At 42.9% G+C, this 20,895-nt stretch overlaps 1 protein-coding gene across 1 annotated transcript in view; it reads left to right on the top strand.

The window, feature by feature from the left end:
* Positions 1-20,220, top strand: part of ARNT2 (aryl-hydrocarbon receptor nuclear translocator 2) — a 77,331-nt gene extending 57,111 nt beyond the window's left edge. Inside the window, exons 12-18 of the mRNA XM_009886104.1 lie at positions 4,787-4,859; positions 5,017-5,140; positions 9,261-9,360; positions 12,007-12,145; positions 14,579-14,744; positions 17,324-17,460; positions 19,919-20,220. Coding sequence (XP_009884406.1) covers positions 4,787-4,859; positions 5,017-5,140; positions 9,261-9,360; positions 12,007-12,145; positions 14,579-14,744; positions 17,324-17,460; positions 19,919-20,017 — 838 coding nt within the window. The 3' untranslated portion in view covers positions 20,018-20,220. The remainder of the gene's footprint in view (positions 1-4,786; positions 4,860-5,016; positions 5,141-9,260; positions 9,361-12,006; positions 12,146-14,578; positions 14,745-17,323; positions 17,461-19,918) is intronic.
* The last annotated feature ends 675 nt before the right edge of the window (positions 20,221-20,895 follow it).

Here is a 20,895-nt window from a genome sequence, read left to right on the forward strand (position 1 = left end):
GTAGTCATCCAAGAGAAACTTCCTGGAGAAATGAAGCATTTAACATTTAGCATTTGTGCTGTGTTCGGCTGAAGAGAAGAGTCCCCTGTTTCACCACATCTTCCTGTGTAGTTGGGACTGTTTGATTTCCAAAAAGAAATAATAATGTGATCAACGTTTATTTAACATACACATGGAGCAGCGTTTGAATAAAATAATCTGTCATGGTGACAGATAAAACTATATGGAAGTGGTTTTATATTTATATACAGAAGAAAGGTATTTTCCTGACCTTCATGGAAATTCTGATGTTTCATTTTGGTAAGCCCCAAAGTCCTGTGTTGCGCTGCGTGCATTTATGAATCCTACAGTTGTCCTGAGTCTCAAGACCTTTTGTCTCGGAGTGAGCTGGCACAGGTCACTGCTGGAGGCTGCCTGATGGCAGCGCTTGTGGGAGAGATGCTTTCTGTTTCAGATTCTCATGGGCCAAAATACTAAAGAGATCAGCTATTCGGATAAAATTCCAGTCTACAATATCGGTGCTAAAGACTTAAGTTTCTCATGATCTCCGTGCCATCTGGGGGCTATCTGATCCCTCAAGGCCGGTGCTAGACAGACCCTTTCACAGGAGTGAATTGTAGGTTAAAAGAGGGAGATTTTGAGAGTTTCTGAAAGGGGATTTTACAACGGCAGCCCCAAGGCTTTTATTACTCCCCTTTTTGTCCAAACCAGACGCAGGAAGCACGTGTGCCTGTATTACATAAAAATAGCTTGGGAGGGATACAGTAGTATTGTTTCTCTCCCACCATAGAGACTGTTAATTTTAAAGTTCAAATCCTTTTGGTTCCTCTGATGCCTGGAAAAGGAATAAGTGACTTCAGTGTTCATAGACAGAGATTAGTTCGGCTGAAATCCTCTCCAATGTCAAAAGAGCTTTCACAGAATCTTCCCTTTTCCTCCAAATATATTTACCAGAGTAAGTTTGAATTAACTATCAAAACCTTCAGACTGACTGAACCATTCCTTGTTCAAGCCAAGGGCTTTCTCAGTTTCATACCAAACCTATGGGTGGCCCAGGAGTTCCCGCAGTAGAGGCAGAATCCTCTTGTTGACCCAGGCAATACCTTACTTCTTGTGTTGGGTATCCTGTAGAGCCGGGAATTTTCTCTTTCGTTTACTCCTTGAAGCTTGAAACTGAAATCGATACCAAGGATACTTTGGGCTTTGGTTTCAAAGTCAGAAGGCAGTTTGAGTTTTGCCCAAACTGATAATAATCCCTCGCTCTGTATCATCGTTACAAAAACCATCCAGCAGCTGGATGACTGAAGGGACCTGCACGTGTTGACTCTTCAGTCGAGAAGGCCGATTCAGTGGCAGGGTCTGAAGCAACCACGACAGCAGCGCTCAGCTCTCCCTGGTTGGCTGGTCCATGGATTGCTGCACGGTTTCTTTCAGGTTTCAAGCATCATTTGGACTATTTATATCATAGCAGCAAACAAGAGCAGAAGATGCTAAGCTGGCTTTGCATTTCAATCTTAATTAAGTGCAGCATAGCTTGCACAGAGTTCAGTGAAGATACGCTTAAGCATCGGGTTTTTATAGGAAATGGATTTGGGAGGTAGTTCCCAAAGTTCAGCGCTGTTAACACAATGTGGTATTTATATTGCACTGCAGCTTAACGAGTATTAGAGATGAAAGATAGAGAAGGGCGAAGGAGCAGTACGTTAGAGAAGTGCCTACAAAACAAATAACTAGTAAGTATGCTGTTTTGTTTGGCTCATTTGTATGTATATGGCTGAATCAAGAAAACATACTTTATACGGAACAGAAGAGACCTAATGTGCTGTTTATTGACACACGCACCAAGTCATTGGTAATAAAAACAAATGAAACAGTGTAATTAGCTTTCACGTTAACAACAGGATTTAATGGGTGTTTATTGTCCACAGGGTGGTATTTAGAAAAACTTCCCCATAGATTTGCCATGATTAAATTACCTCCCATAGTTCTGTTGGGAAAGTATGCATTTTATGCTTGGGAACAAAGAATTTCTTTGCATTCCAGAGGTAACTTTTAGGAATTTTCTGTTGGCTAAAATAATGTGGAAAATCCATGGCTCTCTAATAACTGGGAGAACTGACTTTTTTTGCCTGTCACTCGTAGCACAACAGTGATTCTGTGAATTATGTGTTCTTACACCATAAGGCTAGCAGAAGGCTTTTGGCCAGCTACTCCCATCTTCTCTTTGTTGCATTTCACAGATTTTTGTCCAGTTTGCCGTGGAGCCTAGTAACTGGTGTCTGAGCAAAGCGTCTTCTGGGAAAGCATCAAGGGATGGAAAAATCTGTTACTTACTTGAGTTGCTTGTTTGAGTATTCCCCCACATTCCCATCAGTTTGTGCCTAATTTGTCATTTGACTTTGCAAGTTTGTTTCTCAGTCCCTTGACATTGGAATATATCTAGTTCAAAATTTAAAAGAAGATTTGGATACAAATCTAAAATTCAAGCCTGCAGCCAAAAATGTATCCTAATTTTCCAGAGTTTCAAATCCATAATCTTGCTATTTTGCAAAATCTCATCTATTACCACCTGTCACATTATAGTGTCTCTCTGGGGACAGTGTATAATTCCTGTCCGTGAGGTGATTTTTCCTTCAGAAAGAGGCCAGAAGCATACAGAAACTGCGACCACTGTCAGATGCCATTTGCAAGTATCACTTCTTGTCAGTCCAACTCCAATCTTATCCTGTTCTCTGAGCTTTAGCATAATTTGAGGGGAGTAATATCTTCTTTGCTAACTGAGCAAAGAGCCTCACGGAGATGGTGTGCTACCTGCGCATCCTCAGGCCAGAAGTAATCTTGCTAACTGTCACCAAGCGACAGAAAGCAACTGCTAATGGAAGGTGCAAAACATTTAGATAATTTTGCAGCTGCTGAGGTTTTGTGTCGTTGCACACAAGCCTTCCCAGCAAGCTCCCAGCTTCACCCCACAGACTGGCTCAGTGTCCTTTGTGGTACTGGCCCATGCCAGAGCAAGGGACTCTGCCTTCTCCATGGCGGTGATGCTTCTTCAGACGAGGGCCGTGGAGATTTCCCTTTTTGCAGGGAAATCTCAAGATGTTGTGCCTGCGTATCAGCTGGCCTCTTGGCTGGGAGCTGCTTTCAACAGGAAGCTGTGAAGTGAAGGTGATGCCGTGGCCGTGCTGCTCGGGGCTGGAGCCGGGACACAGCTCAAAGCCGGTGCAGTGCTGGCGAGGTGATGTGGCTCTCGCACTCTGCCATCCTCGCTGAGCGATGGGGACAAAGCTGGGTTTGTCTGTCTGCAAACAAGGACACAAACCTGTGCTCAGGCAAGGGAGGAACCTAATGACCCAACGTGGGGATGGTGTAAGTCCAAAACAGAAAGCATCAGCTCACGTTTTAATTGTAAAATTCTGGTCTTAATGCATCAGTAGCGCTTTTGTCTTTCACTTCAAAGGGATTGGGTTTTATTTCTGATAGACTGTTCTGCACAGTGGCTTTTTGTGTAAAAGTTGTTTCATTACAATAACTTCAAAATTTCTGGTAGCAACAATTAATACAACTGTCTCTGGTTGTTTTGTTTTTTTTTTTACATTAGGAGCTTTGAATTTGTGTCCTTTCAGAATTAAGAAGAGCAAGTGAAGAAGTGGATTCAGAAGATCACTGTGCGAGATATATTACAACTATATAACAGATCTGTACATTTTCATAAATAGGCAATAGTTGCACGTGTAAAATGTGAACATGCCTGAGTTACCACCACTTACATGCTGTCCCTACAGGTCACCTGTCAGTTAATTCTCATGACTTCAATGATTTTATCTGTTGATATTGACTAATTGTCATAATTAAGTAACAGCACCTGACACTAAACGCAAATCAAGTGCATTTCAAGGATTTACAGAGTTTTCAACGCTAAAGTTCTTCATTCTGGCATACAGCCCCTAACGCTTATTGGCTCTGGCAGTTTTCTTTTAAGTATTTTTCTATTGCTGGTGCACATTTAATTTTTCCTGAATTCATATAATTGGATTAAGGCTATTACTTCCAGTGATTTTTGTCTCATTTAAACACCGGATATTTTTTGTTCAGTTCTGATTAGCATGAAAAGGAGACTTGTGTTTTCTGTAGCATTTGTCAACACAAATTGATTTTATGTAATGTCTTGATTTATATAGTAGCACAAGCAACTTCTTTCTGGACATTCACTGCCTTAAAAGCTTTCAGAAATTGAATAGAATCTGGACTTGGATCCTGAGAAGAGTAGAGCATGTTAAATAGGTTTTATCACAAAGAAGGATTTATATGCAGTTCTTTCTTGCTCAGCAGGTTGTTCCATTTGGTCTGATGTGCTTCAGACAGAGTTCTGCTCACTTTTTCTTATTGACTGGCATAATTCTGTGTTAATGTTACTGGAGGTTGCCTGGTTACTTCAGTAGGATCAGTGAAGAGGTCTGGTATATTCATCGTTAACATGAGGAAGACATTCTTGGTGTCTTGAAAGTGAATTCTTAAACCCTTTATCAGGAGGCAGTATTCCATCCTCCGTTACTTACCCACCTACATTTCTGTGCTATTACAGCAAAACTCGTCATGTGCAATGTTATGTTCCTGTGGTGCAAGTTTTCTCAACGAGAAAGCTTTAAAACCAGATGGATCTCACAGCAAAGGATTTACTAAATCATCTGTGAGACATTTTGCTTGGAGTATAAAATAGGAGACCATGGCTGTTCCTTTTTGTATCTTAATTGGGTTTTTTAATGAAGTCATTTTGTCTCCTTTGCAGACAACTTCAGCAGCAGCAAGCGGAACTTGAAGTACATCAAAGAGATGGGCTGTCATCCTATGACTTGTCTCAGGTGAAATTTCTCAAGTTTTTATTTTTGTGCCTCTGATCTTTTAATACATAAAGCAATGGCAGATTTCAGCAAAATTAAGAATTCATTGTGAGTGTCCCTGAATTCCTTTTCGTCAAATATGATGGAAGGAATAACCTTTCTCTGTGTATCTCGACAGGTACCTGTTCCAAGTATACCAGCTAACGTTCATGAGGGTGGAAAGTCTGTGGAAAAGCCTGATGCTATCTTCTCCCAAGAGAGAGATCCTAGATTTGCCGAGATGTTTGCTGGAATAACTACTTGTAAGTGAATGTCTCTGATGTTTAATTTTTTAATACTGTGCTAAGCTTGGTTACATGATGTGGAGCACAGCTTCAAGACAATGAAGAGAAACTACAGTGTAGCAGAGAAATTTCCAAGCAACGTCAATCTTCAGGACTTTTCCTAGAATTTGCCTTAAGTTGATACCTCCCCTAAAGATGGTGAGGAGTAAATTCAGGGTAGGACAGCGTTTGTGTCACCAGAGCTACCTACTTTTGATTCTCATTTCATTTCACAGGGGCACCTTAAGCAGTGTTCGTAGATACTAAATGTACTAAGCAGAACTTGCTGTTTCTAAGTATATATTTTCTTTCTTAAACAGCAGATGTGAGTTCATTGCTCTAAATAGACATCGATTAAGAAAGTTACCGGGTAGTCTTAAGATAGGTCTGCAATTTTTTATCTAATCACCAGCCTTTGCATTGATGCTTTCAGAGGCATATGCTGCCTTGAAGTGTGGTAATATACTTGTTTTCTGGTCAGTTGAGGCATCTCCAGTCACATTACCTGTCTGTAAGTCCTTGCTCTTTTCCCCACAACTTTTTAACTTGTTGGTAAATTCTTATGAGGGTGATAGGAGTGTCAGAAATACTACATTCCTCTATATTTTGTCAAAATTACTGCGAGGACAAAGAGTCCTTACTGAGTGCCCTCACCGAAGGATTTCCCAACCCTGTTCCAAGAAGCAGCAGCCAACTTGTCAGTTGGGCAGGCGTAGCTGACTCGAACTAGCCCCAACCTATGCTGCCTGTTGCCCTAATGACAGAAGTCACTGAGAAGGCTGGCAGCTGAAGTGGTCATCTGAAATATTTCTGTAGGAAACCAGGCTCATTAATTCCACTGCTCGTGGAAGAACTCGTTAATTGTTTATTGTTCTTAACTGTCCTCACAGAAAAAGAGAAGTTTTTACATTTGTTTTAAATAAATCAATGTGCAAGTGTCACACGGTGCATGAAGGAAACGACCCACAGGGTTTGACTGCAGGGGTGTTGGGAGATGACCTCACTGTGTTGGTTTCTTATGTCTGGCTTGGCCTTTTCAAACGGAGAAGGCATTGTAACTGCAGGATAGACTTGATACTCTGTCCTCCTCTTGCTGGGACTTCACTGTTATTCCTGTTCACCCTTGTCTATCTACTCTAACAGTGAAGTCAACAACTGAGGCCATAAAAGGGGTCCATTAGAAGGTAGCAAGACTCCAGCCTTAAACACCAGAATGTGTTTTTCTAGGCAAGAACATCTTGCTTTTTGGCTGCCTTATTGGCTCTCTTTCAGGCAGCTCTCAACTGTTTGTGGGGAGGGGTTGGGGTTAAGGGTCTAGCAAGCTGTGAGGTAGCTGGGAGGTTATGTTCTTGGAAATGCCATTTCTCTTTTCATTCTTATCAATTTACAGGCTATGCTTTTTTTGGGACATTCTCCCTGTCTGAATTTCTCATGGGAGCTGTGATCAAGGTCTTCTCTGAATGATAAAAAGAGATGGTTCACAGTTAGAGATGAGACACGCCGTCCAAAACCAATATTGACAAACCTGCATGCTGCCTGCGAGACATTTGCATTATGTTGATACCCGATCTCATTCTCTGCTATGTTCTGTAAAAATACGGGTTGGACATAGGGAGATTGTTGCCATAATTGCATGCAGTGGCCATACATAATTAACAAACAAAAGTGAGGAGAGGAAGCAAGTGCCTTGAGGCACAGAATGATGCAGTTCTTACACAGATCTTTGTTCTACAGGCAGAAACAGTGGTCCTACTGGGAGAAGGGCATATCATTGACCAGTAAAGTGATGGGGTTTAGAGAGAAACAGGTCTAAGGATGCATGTAAAACACCAAAACTAAATAGGTTTTTGGTGCCATATTGAAGGTGAGAGCAGAGAAATAGTGTGCAAAGTCCTGAGCAGGACTACAGCTGGGAGAGATGTGGGTCGGATTCAGAGGCCAAAGAGCATTCAATGTAACTCAGGAAAGATATCTGAAAGCCGATTTAGCTGCTTGCGATTAGTTTAGCCGTTCCCTTTGTCTTGGCCTTATCCTGCAGCACAGACCTCGGTAGCTGCCATGGCAACTCTGCTCCACTTGAGGAATTCCAGTTCATTTAGGGCACTGAATTTTGCTGGTGAGTCGTTCTCGAACATCTGAAGTACCCGCAGGATTTTGGCTCAGTCTCTTCCAACCCTGAGAGTTTAGTATTCCTGTAAAGGGTGGCCTTAGAAAATGGGACATGTCATGCAAGAATAACATTACTGCAAATAAAAAGGCAAAATCACCTATCCTTCTCCGAGATACCCCAACCCATTCTCAATTTTCCCCACAACATATGCAACCTTCTCTAGACCTTGTCCCCATTGTTCTTCTTTTTTTTTTTTATATGAGAGCATAGGTTTGCAGCCCAGAGTCGGTGTCTGTGCTGGGCAATATGTAGCCAGTGAGGAATTCCTACAAATTTCTAATTTGCAGAGGAAAAGCAATGACAGCTTGCATCAGTAGCATATGTACTCCTTCTCTGAGGCTCCTGAGAGGTCATTTGAGGTGACTGTTTCCTTTGGGAAAGCAAGCTTAGATTCCTGTTAGGGACGTGACGCAAGAGGAACTTAGATAGCAGAGAAGAGCTGGTGTGTGTTGGAGGCCTTTGGTGAGCCACAATCACAAGGTCTCTAAAAGCTAGGGAAAACTAAAAAATACTTCTGTTGCTTGTGAATTGAGTGGGCCTTGCGTCCAGGAGAGCATCCTGTGAAATGAGTGGGAATATGAAAAGAGCAAAGGGCAAAATGAGGAGGCAGACTTGATTTCTGGGCCTGTCAGAGGTGCGTAGCAACAGATGATTGCAAAGCCATCGATGACTTGCACAGTGTTTTGCACTTAGAGGTAGTAAGGGATGATGGGGAAAGTGAATAAATAGTGGTGGAGCAGACTTCAACTTATTTCAAGAGAAGTAGTAGTAGTGAGGTTTCTCTGGGCTTTGGAATAATCCGGTGCAAGAAAATTAAACTAAGGGGCCAAATGGTAATGTTCACCCAATCTTGTTTCATTCAATTAGAGATTGATCTCCAGTTGCCACATTAAGAGTGGACTATAAACGTTAATGGCATCTCCGTGTGTGTTAATCACTACGCTAGTCTGTCTGACACCCCCCGGGATGCTTGCTTCCTACTTCACGGCTCCCTCGGGCCACATACAGGACAGCAAAATCTGCGAGAGCCCAGTGTTTTGTCTTGCCGCAGCTCAGGTGCGGAAGTCTTGCAGATGCTCAGAAGCAAAGTGCCTCCAGCCACCCGTGAGACTGAAATGCAGGTAGGGGCTGCAGGATCACCCGGGTGGTCACCCTGAGATCTGCAGGTGTGCCACCAAGCTGCTTGGGAGAGCCCGGTACTCCTCTCTGGGAAGCCAGGTAGCAGCTGATTAGGACAGGGGCTCTTTGACACCTTTCCTTGGGATGTTTAACCCCTCGGGGTGTGGGCCCGCAGCCGCTATCTCAGTGCAAAGAGGCTGCAGTAACAGCAGCAGCCTTGGAGGACTTCTTCTGGAGCCAGAAAGGTGCCCTCACCTGAGGCCATCCCCAGGTGGGCCACAGAGGTGCACGTGCATCAGACCTTCTTCGGGCTAGGCTTGCTTCATGTGGCATTCCTCCATTCCCCTGGGCAGATTCTCCCATCTTTTTTCCATAAAACCTTTTTTCCCCCTTTCCAGTCTGTAGCTGGGACTCGTGCACCCATTGCTCCCCGCTCTTGGTCTCCTGTTCCCTCTCCTGCCTGCGTGGTCGGGAGCAGCTGCCAGTGGGCACAGAGAAGGTCTGGGCTGCGTGGCTGGAGGGCACATACCAGTGTTATGTTCCCTGCAAACAATAGCATAAATGAGGTACATCCCAGGAAGAGGGTATGGAGTAGACACAAGCCAGCTGTGACTCTTGTTTCATACTGAATTGTCATATAGCCTTTTTGTGTCGTTCTTAACGTGTTCCACGGGACTTCTTCATAAATCTTTAAGAAGGAAAGAAAAATTACTGCTGCACATATACATTACAATGCTCATTAAACAGTTTTGCCTTCGTTCTCTCATCCCCTAAACTTTTCTCTTTCTGTGATTTATTTTTCTTTTGTAGCAGATAAAAAAATGATGGCCTCGGCCTCCACAGCAGGAAACCAGCAGCTTTACTCACAGGGAAGCCCGTTTCAGCCAGGACATTCGGGAAAGACTTTCAGGTACTGTAGTCCAGATCCTGAACCTATATGTTTCTGTCGGAGCGCAGGGGACTGTTCCTCTTCGATCTGGTGGAAACAAAAGCAACCTAAGGTGTAAGGGCTTTCTTTATGTGAATGAACTTTGCTTTGTGTACACTTCACTCCTACGTGATGTCTCAGCACTTGGACTAGGCTTACAGGCTGAGAAGATTTGGATGTCTCTGTTAAAAATAGTGGCTGGTAAGTAGGTACTTGTTGCTGTGATGATGTAATTGGACAAAGGTAAGAACCAGCAACAGATCATGAAGGTAAAGAAGTCTGAGAGGCGATGGGGCAGGCTCAGAGATCAGAGGAACATTCAGCCAACCTAGGAAGGTGCGAAGATTTGTTTTGCACTTACAGCTGTCAGTTCATCTGATGGCTGCATTGAAGGGCATCGATGTGGACGTGTTATTAAAGGGAACAGAGAGATGTTTCATCCATAGTACCTGGCAAGGGCTGGGAAGTGGGCATGAACAGTTTTCTAAGGCAGCTTCTGAATACACATAAGGTGGTGGTCCAGCATTTTCTGAGGCATCTTTGAGTTATTCAGAGTGCATGTCGTTGCCTACCAGCTGGCAACATGCCTTTGGCTAATGTGAAGTGTAAGAGTTTACCTGTATTTCCAGTCACTGTCGCAGAGTGTGGTAACAGTGATTGTATTTACCTACATGCCCTTCATATCACGCTTCTGGGACTGTGATACTGAAGTTCTATTCTCCTGTTTTAGACCAACCAAGGTTGTGAAAGTGGAGGAACAGCCTTTCAGAGACAGTTTCAGGAACTAGGAAACATCTGCAAACTATAATTTTATTTAAACCAATGTGTTCTTAACGTTATAATTGCTAATAATCTCAGTGGAGAGAAATAAAATCCCCATGCGTGTGTTTTGTCAAATTAAAACCAAAAATAACTGGGGGAGGGATATGACCGTAAATTAAAATGTTTTTTAATTGGATGTTGTATATTACTGAATAGTTGACTTGGCATCTTGGGGTTTGGTGTGCGTTTTGTTCGTTTCCTTTGTTAATTCCTGATGTTTTAACTATAGCTTTTTTCCTACTGCTGTTCTATTACATCAAGTAATGACACATCTGCTAACATTTCCACCATCGATGAACTCTTCTCCCTCAATGCTCTCCAGGCTGGTCCATTTAGTCACTGAGCTTGGGCAGCTTTTAGGCACTATTTTGCAGAGTCCTGATTTCAAAGTGTGTATTCCAGCTGCAGTCCAAGCCCCTTAGACGATGGGACTTGCCAGTCCAGCTGGGAAGGTGTTGGCAGTAGGGCCAGCCCCCCCCAGCAGCTCTTGTGTGCTTCCAAGTTCAGCCAGATTTTGATAGACTTTCTGGTCCACGTTTCCCTCTTCAGAGACGCTGTGGTAGTAAAAAATAAAAATAAAATTAAAAGAAAAATAGAAAATAAACTCTACAAAGAATCTCTAAACGCACACATTGCTTTTGGGCAGCTTAAGAAAAACAGAATAACAACTCCCATATTCAAATGCTTGCCACGTTTTGCTTACCACTCTGGGAGGGATCTTGCCAGCCTTCTCAGAGGATTCAGATCACTCCTTCCTCTCTGCTCAGCCTTGTTTACTTCTTTTCCCAATTTCTTCTCTTCTTTCTCTGTAAGATTGTGAAAATAGACAATAGGGGAGGGATTAGAGAAAAGAGCAAGCTGTTTCAGTTGATGCACAAAAGCATTTTTATATGTTGTGTCTTCATTTATATTCATTTATATATTTATATATGACATGTAAAATAATAAATACGTATTTTTATACATAAAAATATATAAAAGCACATTCACAATTGGTGGTTATAAAGATTCAGTTGTTCGGGACTTCAATTAGAATAAAATGGTAAAGTGGAGCAGACCTTTGTAAAATTTTCCTTCTAATTAGGGATTTCTGGGGAATTTCTCTGTAGTGAAATTCAGTAATTAGGAAACAGCTAACATGTAAACAAGTTCCTTTGGAAATACTTCTTTTTTTTTTTTTTTTGGAATTCCAAAGCTCTTACATTCATTTGAGTTTCTGTCTTGATTATTCTTTTGCCTGGGTATATAACTGCATGCTCTTCTTTAGCATTATATGGTGAAAACAGGAATTAAAAGCTCACATTTTTAAGATATAACACACACTTCTTCATTCTTAGGCAGGAAACAAATAAAGAAGTACTTTTAAGTGTCATCTTTTTTTTTTTTGGCATCTTCAGTTAGGATGGCATTTAAGTAAATGCTTAAATACTCTTGACTTTAAGCACAAATTTTAAATAAGAACCTGATTGAATACCCTCTGCAAGCAGTTTTTTTAATGCATTAAATATTGAGCTACTACGGAGCTAAGTGTTTATGTACCATATGTCAGACTGATTTTATTCTGGCAAACCCTTTCAAAGAGATTATAGAAGTTTAATTCAAAATAATTCTGCCCTCTGTGTCTATTTGAACTGACATTTTAGAATGCCAATATGTTTCATAGTTTTGTGATGGTTTTAAGTCATTTTTTATTAAGATAGATTTAACGATTAGTTTTAATGTGATTATCAAAATTTCCGTGTCTGGAATACTATTTGTGCATCGAGAATGTATCCTATAAATGAGGCACTGTTTCTGTTCCTTTAGTTCCTCTGTGGTACACGTGCCTGGTGTGAACGACATCCAGTCTTCTTCATCAACAGGGCAGAATCTGACACAGATATCTCGCCAGCTAAATCAGAGTCAGGTTGCCTGGACAGGAAATCGCCCACCATTTCCAGGACAGGTATTGATTAAAGGTGTTTTATCTTCATGGTCATTAAAGATTTACAGTCTCTGTGCTTTTTACAAAAGAATTAGTAAACCCCATTTATAACGTGATTAAATGTACTTTGTCATTATCATATGTGGTTGGAGAGAAATCTGTTCCCCCACTTCTGTTCCTTGGCAGGTTATAATAATTTGAGACAGCTGCCCTATGCGTAACTGCATTTAGTTTGTAATAGCGTTCATAATAGCGGCAGTCGCTATGCTGACATGAATCCCAGTAGAAGGTCTCGGTCCTGCACTTATATGTGCACTGAATGAAATAAAAGAGGACAGCTGTTAGGCTTTAGTATTAAGCCCATGCGTTGACTCTTTCTTGGACCAAGGCCTTGCACTCAGCGATGTTACCCACAGTGAGCAATGTAATCAGAAAGGGGCATGTATAAATCATAGAATCATAGAATGGTTTAGGTTGGAAAGGACCTTGAAGATCATCGAGTCCCAACCCCCCTGCCATGGGCAGGGACACCTCCCACTAGACCAGGTTGCCCAAGGCCACCTCCAGCCTGGCCTTGAGCACCTCCAGGGATGGGGCCTCAACAACCTCCCTGGGCAACCCATTCCAGTGCCTCACCACCCTCAAAGTTAAAAACTTCTTCCTAATGTTTAATCCAAACCTGCCCTCTTCCAGTTCAAAGCCACTCCCCCTCGTCCTATCACTACATGCCCTAGTAAATCCCAGTACATCCAGGCATGAATTCGGAGCAGAGGCTGCTTAGCCTGTTGCCCCTCCGTGAGCGCTGCCCAGCATAGCTCATGCTGTGTTGGGTGCTGGTCCTTCCATCAGATGCCCTGCGCTTGACAATGTTAGCCCAGAAATCACCTCTTGCTCTGTGTGACAATAAAAAAAAAACTGTTTTGAAACTCTGTTAAAGACAAATAATATGAAATAATTATGTTGGGTCTATCATTAATGCTGCTCTTAATCACTCTTGACTTTCCATTGTTCGGGAGGCTAGAATGGCATGTTGGGACGGGCACTGAATAATTTTTCAGTAACTGAATTGTTTCCACATTAATCACAGTTATCCTGCCCAGCCCTCAGTGTGCCGTGGTTATTCTGTCACACCTGTTTAATGAAATCCAGTTGTAACGTTATTATATGGAGGATGCTAAAAATGACTAAAAAAAAAAAAATTACTCATCCCTCTTACTGTCCAAATTCTGTCCAAGTCAACAGAGTTTTTGTATGCGAGGGTAGGGAAATTGGAATTCATTCATCCATCATAAATACAGTAAAATAGAGTTAAGCCTTACAGAAGTGGCACGTCATGCTCTTGCTGTCTTTGTGGAAAGCTTTAGAAATATACGATTTCTTAGCTTGGAACTGAGCTGAAGACTTAATAGCATCTTCATCATGTTATATGCCTGTTGGGATCTGTTGTCCTCCGCCAGCTCCCCTGCATTTGTCCAAGAGAATAGCTTCACTTGAGTGCATTGATTGCCAATAACAGTGCACGTTGTTAGAAGTATCCAGAGATGTAATCACCTTTAATTTCTATTTGTGGAATTGGTTAGGCAGTGAGTTTTTCTTGGAACTGCTGGATTTGTTCATAATGCGGGAAATGGTTTATAAGCAGATTCCATCTGTAGCATTATACGTTGCTGTAACACGTGACTTTGGACGAGACACTTCACCTCCCTTAGTCTCAGTGTACACGTTGAGCATGTCTCAAAGCAGTCTTGCAGTGTTTAATCATTTGTGTAACATTCCTGGAGATTCTATGATGAAGCCATTATGCAGATGAAAATGACAGCAAGTTGGTTTTTAATGCCCTTGAATTAACTCAGCTGCCCAGTTAAAGCAAAGTTAGACTCTTTCTTCCCTCCTTCCAGGGCTGGTGGTTCACACTCCCTCCCAAGGTTTTTACAAGGCAAAATAACTTTGCTGCCTGTACTTCTTAGGCCAGGAGAGAAAGCAGCTCATTAGCTTTGAAACTTCTTTGAACGTTTACCCCCAAGCCCTGGAGACTCTGGTCCTCTAAGAACTGCATATATTCTGCAAGACATTCAGACAACCGTGATTTTACTGTGGCACTGCAAAATCAAAACACCTGGCAAATAAAGGTGAATTCTTTGTACCTGTTCAGTTTGAGATTAATCATTGTAATAGAGGTGAAGGAAATCATGTTATTCCAAATAGCTCTGATATTGAGTACACGCGAGTTAATCAGCAGGAGAGCTGTAAGTGTTGGTTTATAGTCTGTTGTGTTCCTTATGCAGCAATTAGTTGTCTTTGACAGAGATGAAATATGGCTGAGACAGGAATTACATGCCTGTCCACATCTGCAGTTTATTTAGTCTGTACTTTACATTGTTAAAAAATGAGTCTGCTGTGCTGTTCCTCAACAATAAAACTCATTCCTTTTGGTTTTTACCTCTTATTCCTCAGCAAATTCCATCTCAGTCTGGCAAGGCTCAGTCATCTCCCTTTGCAATTGGAACCAGTCACACCTACCCAGCCGATCCGTCGTCGTACAGCCCCCTTTCCAGCCCGGCCACCTCTTCTCCGAGCGGGAATGCCTACTCTAGCTTAGCAAACCGAAGTGCAGGGTTTGGTAAGTTTTAAATGACGTAACACAGAAATGCACATAAAAATGAAACTCTCCAGCATTAATTTCCTTAAAAATCTTCCAACCTGTTCTTTTGGTGGGTCGGTTGGGAAGCCCAGGGGCTGAAAGGGTTTTGCTTTCTCCCAGTGAGCAGAGTGGCCTGAGGTGACCTGTTCCCTCCATGCTGCATCTCCTCCACAGCCAACACACTTCAGGATATTGTGGCATATTATGGTATGAGGGTTTTTTTTTTTTCTTCAGTAAATGGTGTCATGAAAGATTCAAAAGTTCCTTACATCACTAGTACACGTCTTCCCAGACTGTGGTCAGCAGGTTCAATTTCTTTTCACTTCTCAGGAGAATGCTTAAATGGCACAAATTTCCATTCTTTTCATTTTTCAACTTCCCTGACTGCATGCTGGTGTCCTCTTGCCCAGAGATGGCTCGTTGGAGTTTGGCTGGAGACAGGATTTTTTTGTACCCACACTACTAACCTAATCAGAGTAGGTGCCATGTTTTGAAATGGTTTTCTTTTCCTATTACATGCTAATTTAGTGGCTTTCAGACCGTGACCCAGTGGGTGACCCCTCGGTAAGTTTTCTGCGTTTCACCAGCAGAATGAGAGTAAAAAATCTATGAATCTGTCAGTAATAAACACCCGAGGAGTCCACGAAGAATGCTGCTGGCTGATAACAATGCGCAGTTCCAAAAAGCATAGGTAGCATTGTGCTAACGTGTGTCATTTTTCTCTTACCCCTTGAGAATAAAATGCAGACCTGTGCTGCGTCGCCTAGAAAAAGCGCATTGAAACGGAGCTCTTCCCACAGAGCTTATTCGTGCCTCCATTTGCACCAGGCTCTCTACATTTGTTTATGAGACAGCCTTGCATTTCAGGCCTAAGCTACTTGGCAAGAACCCTTTCACCTAATGAGAAACATTTCCTGGCCTACATCAGTTTGGATACTATTAATAACACAGCCTTCACAGAGACGAGTGTCTTGAACCTCCGGCTGGCAGCAACCGTTTTGCTGAAAAGAAGCATCGTTTGCCTCACTGGGTTAATTTCAATGTATTGTTCTGAGAATAAAAATAAAATAATTTGGAAAAAAAAACACCACAAAAAACCCCCAAACAACAAACAAACAAACCTTTGCAGCTTTCTTTTGAAGGGGAACTTAGATGAATCTTGTTTTGGCCCATAAAATGGCTGTAGGGTTTCTGAGTCAGCTGAATTATTGGTTGTGGTAATGTCAGTAAGGGAAGAGCTGTAATTATCTACTTCAGATGTGATAGAAATACGTCACTACAGCCTGTTTACTTTCCTGTAAAATGTTCGCTTTAGCTGTTTTGCATGGTTTAGCTGGTAGCCAAAAGGATTGGATTAAGCACGCGTTTCTGTATTTTCTGAAGCCGTGACTATGAGTAAGTGACTGATTTGACATGATCGAGTCTGGTTATCGGAGAGCTGATACAGCACACCTGTGGAAGTTTGGCATGGGAAATTTGCTACCCTTGGCAGAGGGGGCTGACAATCAGAGAGAACCAGATGTACCCAGCTTGGTTCTCTGCAGTGAGGGGAAAATAGACAAAAATAGTAGTAGTTCTAGAGAAAGAAAAGAAACAAAGGAGATAAAATGTTTGGAGAAAAAGCATTAGCCTGGTGGCAAGCTTTCTAAAATGCTGATTCTTAGAAGGAGGCATTGTAAATAATTGAAGGAAAGTTACCCAAAAATGTTATACATTTGGGGCCAGTCTGTAGGAATACAGGGTAAAACGAATGCAGCTTAACTGTGACCTGTGACTGTACTCATGAAAAGTGTATGTGTGTGTGGCATTGTGTTTTTTTTCTGGTGGACTATTTAGAAGAAATCCATATCTCTGAAATTATCATTTTAAGTGTATTACCGTGAAACCTTGCTGTTTGTGTTGCTCTCTGTGAAATTTAAATGGCCTCAGACTCAGAAACCATCTCCATACGAACAGGATAATCATTTGCTGTAAGCTGGATGTTCAATAAGTTATATTGCAGCTGTAATATCGGAGGACAAGATAGTTCAGCATACAACACTCTGCATTTAATACAGCAAGGCTGTCATCTGTCCATCTTATTGTTTTATATCTGCTTACAAAATCTGACAGCGTGCTTCTTAGATGAGTAGGTGACTGTGCACCTGCTGCTTTGCAAGAATTAGTCTGTTAAAGAGAAGGGGCATTCAGATGATGCAGTTTGTTTTTTAAGTGAAATGGCAAATATTCTTTATTAGTGATTGAAAAGTGGTAGGGGGGATGCTTGAAAATTGTCTTCCAGTGCCTGGCTTGTGGTGTCACTGAACGTTTGACTGTGAGCAGCTCACCTGCCGTGCCTGCGCAGCCACAGCAGGGAGCTTTGCCCCGGGGGTGGCCCCCACCCTGCAATCAGGGCTGAAACGCCCTTCGGCTTCCACCCCGTAGGGGCTGGCTGTCACTCGGGGTCTTTTTTCTAAGACTCATTTGCAAACAGGGGCGTCGATGGATGAAGCCTCAAAAGCAGGCAGGCGTTTTGAAGGAGCTGCTCTCTGACTTCTGCCCTTTCTCCCCCCATCCAGCTGAAAGTGGCCAGAGCAGCGGCCAGTTCCAGGGGAGACCTTCCGAAGTCTGGTCCCAGTGGCAGAGCCAACATCACAACCAGCAAAGCGGCGACCAGCACTCGCACCCGCAGCCCAGTCAGACCGAGGTGTTCCAGGTGAGGAGAGTTCAGTGAGCCCGAAGTCCCTCTGACAGCCTCTCACTGCTGAGCTGAAGAACCGTGGCCCTGGATGCCCAGGGTGCTCGCAGGGCTTGGAGCAATTCCCTCCTACTGTGTGCTGCCGTAGGTTTGCGCTGGCATTAGCTACAGCTGAGTTGGTTTTGTTTTCTGCTGAAGAACAGCATCTTTGCTGATTTAAAATGCTGATTTCCCTTCTCTTTGCACCCTATACTTAGGGCTTACGTGTTTTGCAGGGAAGCCATGAAATAGTCCCAAATAGAGTGTCTGTCTTACCCTGGTTCTGGCCTCTAAAATCCCAGTCAAGTCCAGTTAGACATCAATGTAATTCTCTTTGATAGTTCAGGCAGGAAAGGAGTCTGATACTGCATAGAAGATAATGGTCAATAATTTTTTTAAGGTTAAACCCAGTTGGAGATCAGATAGCTGGTAAGCAATCCTCTTCAACTACCTAAGTCTGTAACATTAAGTACAATTTTGGGCCATCACTACAGACAGAGTGGGACTTTATAAGTTAACTAATAAGGTCTCTGTCCTTGTATAACTTGTTTTTAAATCAGATCAAGAAGACGGTTTGCAACAAAACAATGCAGATAAATGCAGAAAAGACAGTTCAAGCCCCAAGCAAGGTTTAGAAGTGGGGCGCCTCATTATCTTTATAGAAAGTAAATTCACCTGCAAGACCGGGCTCGTGCTCAGTTGCTCGCAGGAACGCTGCAGAAGAGATGTTACCCTGAAAATATTCCTGTGTGAACGAACCATTGCTTCACAGAGGAACGAATAACAACACTGCATCTGGAATAACTACCTGTCTGCACGCCCCATGGCCCAGGCAAGATTAATCCGTTGCAGCTCTCTGTAAGCAGAGTTTAATCGCTTTGCACATGCTTTTAACCCAAAAGCATACTCAAGGTAGTTCCAGTGGAGCCGATGGCAGCACGGTTCAATGGCCCACAGCACGGGGCTCCGAGTGGCGTCTTGCTTCTGTCTCAAGCAAGCGCTGTGTCCCAGCAAACGTCTTATGACATGAGTGGGAAGGAGGGCCAAGGGAGAAAGGAAGAACTGGGCTCACCGGCAGAGCTCTTGGAGGTGACTGCATTTGGAGGGGATTAGGATAATAGCTGGATGTGATGAGAAACTTGGTTGAGCTCTGTTCAAAGGCCTCCAAGAAGTTGCTTGGACTGTTTGTGCCTGAAGGCAGTCCTGGTTTAGCCAGACGTACGGAGAGAGGCAGACTCGAGAGGGGAGCTGCCCTGCTGGGTCTGTACCTGAGGTGACCTCGCCTCAGAGGGCCCAGCAGCAGAAATGCCTTCAGAGATGGAAATTTAAATGGGGAGGGGGCAGCTACAACTTCCCCTTGGCAGGGGAGGAGTGTGGGAAAACATAAAATAAGTGCAAGTTTTGGTCAGCAAATGAAGGCTGATGCTGGCAGCTGAGAAACTGCCAGTTGTGTTCACCGTCCCTTTCACCACCACAGGCAGGGATGCTACAGAGCCCGCAGATGGGCTTTAATCTGTCTTTATTTTGGGGTAACTTCTCAGCACACAGCAGCTCTCAATAGTTACTCCTTCACAGAGCAGATGCTGTGAGCTTTCTTATTTGCTCTTTAGGTTTTGTTTTGTTGTAAGGCTAATGAGCCATCCCTGGCAAAACTTGGCTTTGCAGTAAGAGCTTATTATTGTAAGGACTGACAGGAAAAGCCAGCGTAAACTCTGGTTTTCTCAGCAAGGGATGTCTTTTCCCTGTGGCTTTGGTCTCCGGCTGAGAGGAAAGGTTGAGTATTTTTCGGAGCCTCCTGCAGGGACCTCACGTGGCTTAAGACACGTGGGAGCAATTACCATGAAATCTCATTTCTCCCAAGAAGTTCCTGCTACTCCCTCTGCCTTTGTACATGCATGAAGGCGGCTTGGGCATCTTGTTAGCCGGGGTGGATGCCCAGTCTTTAGTGTTCCTCAGAGGACGAAGAGCAGTAATATGTTCGCTTACAGAGTGCTGGCGAGGAGGTGAGACCCCCAAACCCACGCGTATACAGCAGGAGCTCCTTTCTGGAGGGTGCAGGAGTGTGTGTGGGGGGTGTTGACTGCTTCCGATATAGTGAAACCAGAGAGTTTGTTTCTCTCCATATGTAGCTCCCCATTCCAAGAGGAGCTGTTTCAGCCTGGGAGGAGTATGGGGCAGCTCAGATGTGCCTTATTCAGAGAGGCAATCCAAAACTTCTGCCCTGCTGAAGTCCCACCTCCTGTTCAGAAAAGCTTCAGCAAAACATCAGCAGCACATAAACCTTAGCCCAGCCCCCTGCACGGGTCTGGTTTTCACCTTGTTTGTCTAACCTTTGGCCTTTTCTGGTTTCACACTGAAAAGATGAACAGGAAACAGTTTGTGTCTGGATAACGTGGTAGCAAGTGACACTTCACTTTGAATTTTCCTTATCGCGCAGGACATGCTGCCAATGCCGGGGGATCCGACGCAGGGTACTGGCAATTACAACATCGAAGATTTTGCTGACCTGGGCATGTTTCCACCATTTTCTGAGTAGCTTGCGAAGCAGAAATGGAAGTTCTACTCCAAGGCCATTTCAGTGTAATTTTGGCTCTGCTTTTTCTGTGTTGCATTTCTGTAGAAGCTACTAAATCAGAAGACACGTTTCTCATGTTTCAGATAGTGGTGTAGGGCTCGCTCTCTCCTCCTTGGGGTGCGTTGGTGCCGACAGAGGAGCTCCAGCACTTGTTAGTGTTCATTGACAGCTCCATTTATTTTTATTTTATTTTATTGTCATCTACCTCAGAGATGAAAAACTTTGCTTGATTAAAAAAAAATATCTCTGAGTCTTAAATATTTGAATGTGAATGATACCTAATATTTCCTTTGAATGGTAATTTTTAAATAGATAACGAAGTAACAAAGACTAACAGAGAAGAGGTAAGGTAATGTCTTGTTACAGTGCCTACCGCTCAAGTTCGATGCCTTGCTTTAAGCTTAAGTTTCTGGAAGCAGACACAATATTCTGTTTTCTTTGATTCTTGTAGTTTTTAGGTCACTTTAAATGTGAGATTAAGCAACGTAACGTAGGCCTCTCTCACCAGAACATTCAGTTCCGCCTTTTCTAACTTAAACTTGAATGTGTGTACATTTTGGTACTTTATGTATATCTTGTGCTGTATGAAGTGATTTCCTGTACTGGTTTCTTTTACCTTTACAAAGGGTCCATTCTGAAGTGTACTGAAAAGGTTGACGATATATGTGGAGGATTTAGATATCGTGGGAGTCTCCATCACTTCACAGAGGTGTTCTTACTTTTAATTCAGGTGGTTCTCTATTCAGAACAAACATTTACTTACATAAGCTATTAGTCTGTTTTTGCACTGAATTGAGGCCTATAACTCTATACATTTCTCACTGGCTGCTTTAATTTCT

The sequence above is a fragment of the Charadrius vociferus genome, unplaced genomic scaffold (assembly GCF_000708025.1).
Source record: "Charadrius vociferus isolate BGI_N301 unplaced genomic scaffold, ASM70802v2 scaffold365, whole genome shotgun sequence".
Taxonomy (NCBI): domain Eukaryota; kingdom Metazoa; phylum Chordata; class Aves; order Charadriiformes; family Charadriidae; genus Charadrius; species Charadrius vociferus.